Consider the following 2507-nt stretch of genomic DNA (forward strand, 5'->3'; position numbering starts at 1 on the left):
GTGACGCTTGTCAACCTTTCGCGGGGAGAGGGGAAAACCAGGCCAGGGGTTTTCCTATTTTTCTTATTTAGTGTCTGGACGATCCGACAGCCGGCAGTTCGTTCCTTTTCCCCCTTCATCTCATCTCACCTCTATTCCGACTACATGTCACCTTCCGTTCATGCACTCTGTTGGGCGACATTTTTGTCGTCGGTGCCAAGGATGCTTTAGTGTTTCAAAGGTTCGTGTTGATGTTGTACAGGAACTATGGACATAAAACAACAGAAATATGGAAACAAGTCCAGGAGTGGACTACAGGTAAGTTGGTCAGTCGCTCGAAAACCAAGTTCGACGAAAGGGGCCATCAAGTGGCCACCACTTTCTCTCGAACAGACTCTTTCCTCCTCTCTATCTCTCGGTACGCCCATTCCGCGTGGATATCTCTCTCTCACCTCCCAAGTCTAAATCTCTCTTCTTTGCTCTATTTATTCATCTCCCCTTTCCTTCAGTCAGTCTCTCAAAAACAGGATTAAGCGACTGCTTTAGTCCTGCCAAGTGGGCTTGAAGGTCCAGCGCTCCTCGGCGCCCTGGGCAAAGGGAACACCGAGCTCGAACAGCTTGACAATGACGTTGGAGAAGTCCTTGAAGAAGGCCTCGTTGTCCTTGGCGTACACTTCGACCTGCTTCTTGAAGGCCTTGTCCTGGATTAGGGCGTAGTCGGCGGGAAGCATCATCAGGGACTTGGTGCCCTTGTCCTCGTACTGCGCGGTCAAAATCGTTAGCACATCCATGTCTCGTTTTTACGATTTCAACTCCCCGCCAAGTCGGCAAGAACGCCAAGACGGTAAAGATCAAAAGAAAGTTGGCTTTGGCTTACCTGAGCGGGACCATCCCACTTCTTCCACTGCCACTTCTCGTTCAGGAGAAGCTTGTAGTAGTCGTTGGTCAGGACGGTAGGAGAGAAAGTCCAGGGACCGTCAAAGCCGGAGCGGTCAACGTGGCAGCGGCCAAGAGCGTGGGCGCCGGAGAGGGCAACAATTTCCTGGTCGTTGAAGCCCATGCGGTAGAAAATGTCACGAAGGTGCTTCTCGCGCTGGGAGGCGTCGGGGAGACGGCCATCGGGGGTGCAGGCGGCGGCCTCGCCGTCCTTGCGGCCGGGGCGGTAGGGGATAATGGGACCCTGCATCTCCTGGATGGCGGCGACGCCGCCAAGGATCCAGAGGTCGGAGTAGGTGATCCAGGGGAATTGCTCTGCGGGAGAACGTCAGCGAATGTTCGTTCCATTGGCAACCAATGCAGAAGACGTTGCGCTTCACTTCCAGATCGCCCTTCCCATTGCGAGTCACTCAGAAACAAAAGGTTTCACTTACCCTTGACGGGCTGAAGGAAGTCACGGGCAGCCTTCAGGCCAGCGTTGGCGCCGTGATCAGACTCGGGGGCGAAGCGCATAGTAGCACCGTTGCTGCCGCCAGTGCCAGTCTCCTTGTCAAAGGTACCGCTGGCGTGCCACGCAAGACGAACAAGGACGGGGCCGTAGCTGCCGTCATCGTAGTCGTCCTTCTCCTCGAGGCGGTCGGCAATGACCTTGTACACCTTTTCGTAGTCGGCCTTCGTGGGGTTGACGACCTTGGGGACGGAGCCGGCGGAAACGCCGCCCTCCTTAGTGAAGAGGTAGGCGCCACCTGCGCCGGCGACGGCCAGACCGGAGAGCCAGATCCAGGTCGAGCTGCCGGACTTGCTGGCGGGCTCAGAGGAGTAGAGACGACGGCCCTGCTGGCGGAAGGCCTGGCGGGGGGCGGCGGCGGCGAAGGAGGTTCTGGTGGAGGTTCTCAGCGCCGCGCGGGCGAACTGTCTTGTGGAAGCGGCCATCTGCGCGAGTTGGAATGTCAGATTGGGGGGTTGTTTCTCGTGGGAGTGTGTGGTGTGTGTCTGTTGAGAGACACACGTGTTTCGGGTAATCTCGGTATGAGATAAGGCGGCAGGATAGGAGCTCAACGACAAAGGGGATTGTGTAGAGAGCTCTGGCGGGAGTTTGAATACTACTAACCTTGGAGGAAGCTTTGGTGAGGTGTTTATGGAGTTCCGGGGAGAATCAACAACACAATAGCAGGAAGTAGAAGAAGGGAAGGAAGCTTTCGAAGGAGAGGGGGGAAACGAAGTGAAAGGAGAGACTGGCGGCGCGGCCCTTGGAATATAAACCTCGAATGTTCGTTGCCCCGGGGGCGTTTGAGAAATACCAATGTACCCTGCACCGGCATCAGCCTGCCTTTGACACTAACAAGAGGTAGAGTCAGTTTCCACGGTCCATTGCCCATCGGGAAGGGGGGGTCAAGAACCGAGGGAGGGGACCTCTGGCACCCGTGAACCTGTGAAATGAGAAATTGGGAACCTGTGAGTGGTCAGAAGCAGGAGCTCCAGCGTCAACCGGGGGGGTTACGGGTATCCATCTTTTTCTTCCATGGGCTTGCGTCGGGGGTCTGCTTGCAAGGATCGATGGACGTGGACGGACAGTGGGACCGCCTGCGCAT

General features: G+C 56.3%; 1 protein-coding gene across 1 annotated transcript; it reads right to left on the reverse strand.

Annotated features, from left to right (window-relative positions):
- Window positions 1–521: 521 nt before the first annotated feature.
- On the reverse strand, window positions 522–1848 carry CCP1 (heme peroxidase; the record flags this gene model as incomplete). Its single annotated transcript, XM_053195086.1, has 3 exons — window positions 522–740; window positions 857–1230; window positions 1350–1848. 3 exons carry the CDS (start codon window positions 1846–1848, stop codon window positions 522–524), a joined length of 1092 nt encoding a protein of 363 aa, XP_053047357.1.
- Between the last annotated feature and the right edge of the window lie 659 nt (window positions 1849–2507).

This window comes from Colletotrichum fioriniae, assembly GCF_027942845.1.
Source record: "Colletotrichum fioriniae strain IMI 355084 chromosome Unknown scaffold_2, whole genome shotgun sequence".
Taxonomy (NCBI): domain Eukaryota; kingdom Fungi; phylum Ascomycota; class Sordariomycetes; order Glomerellales; family Glomerellaceae; genus Colletotrichum; species Colletotrichum fioriniae.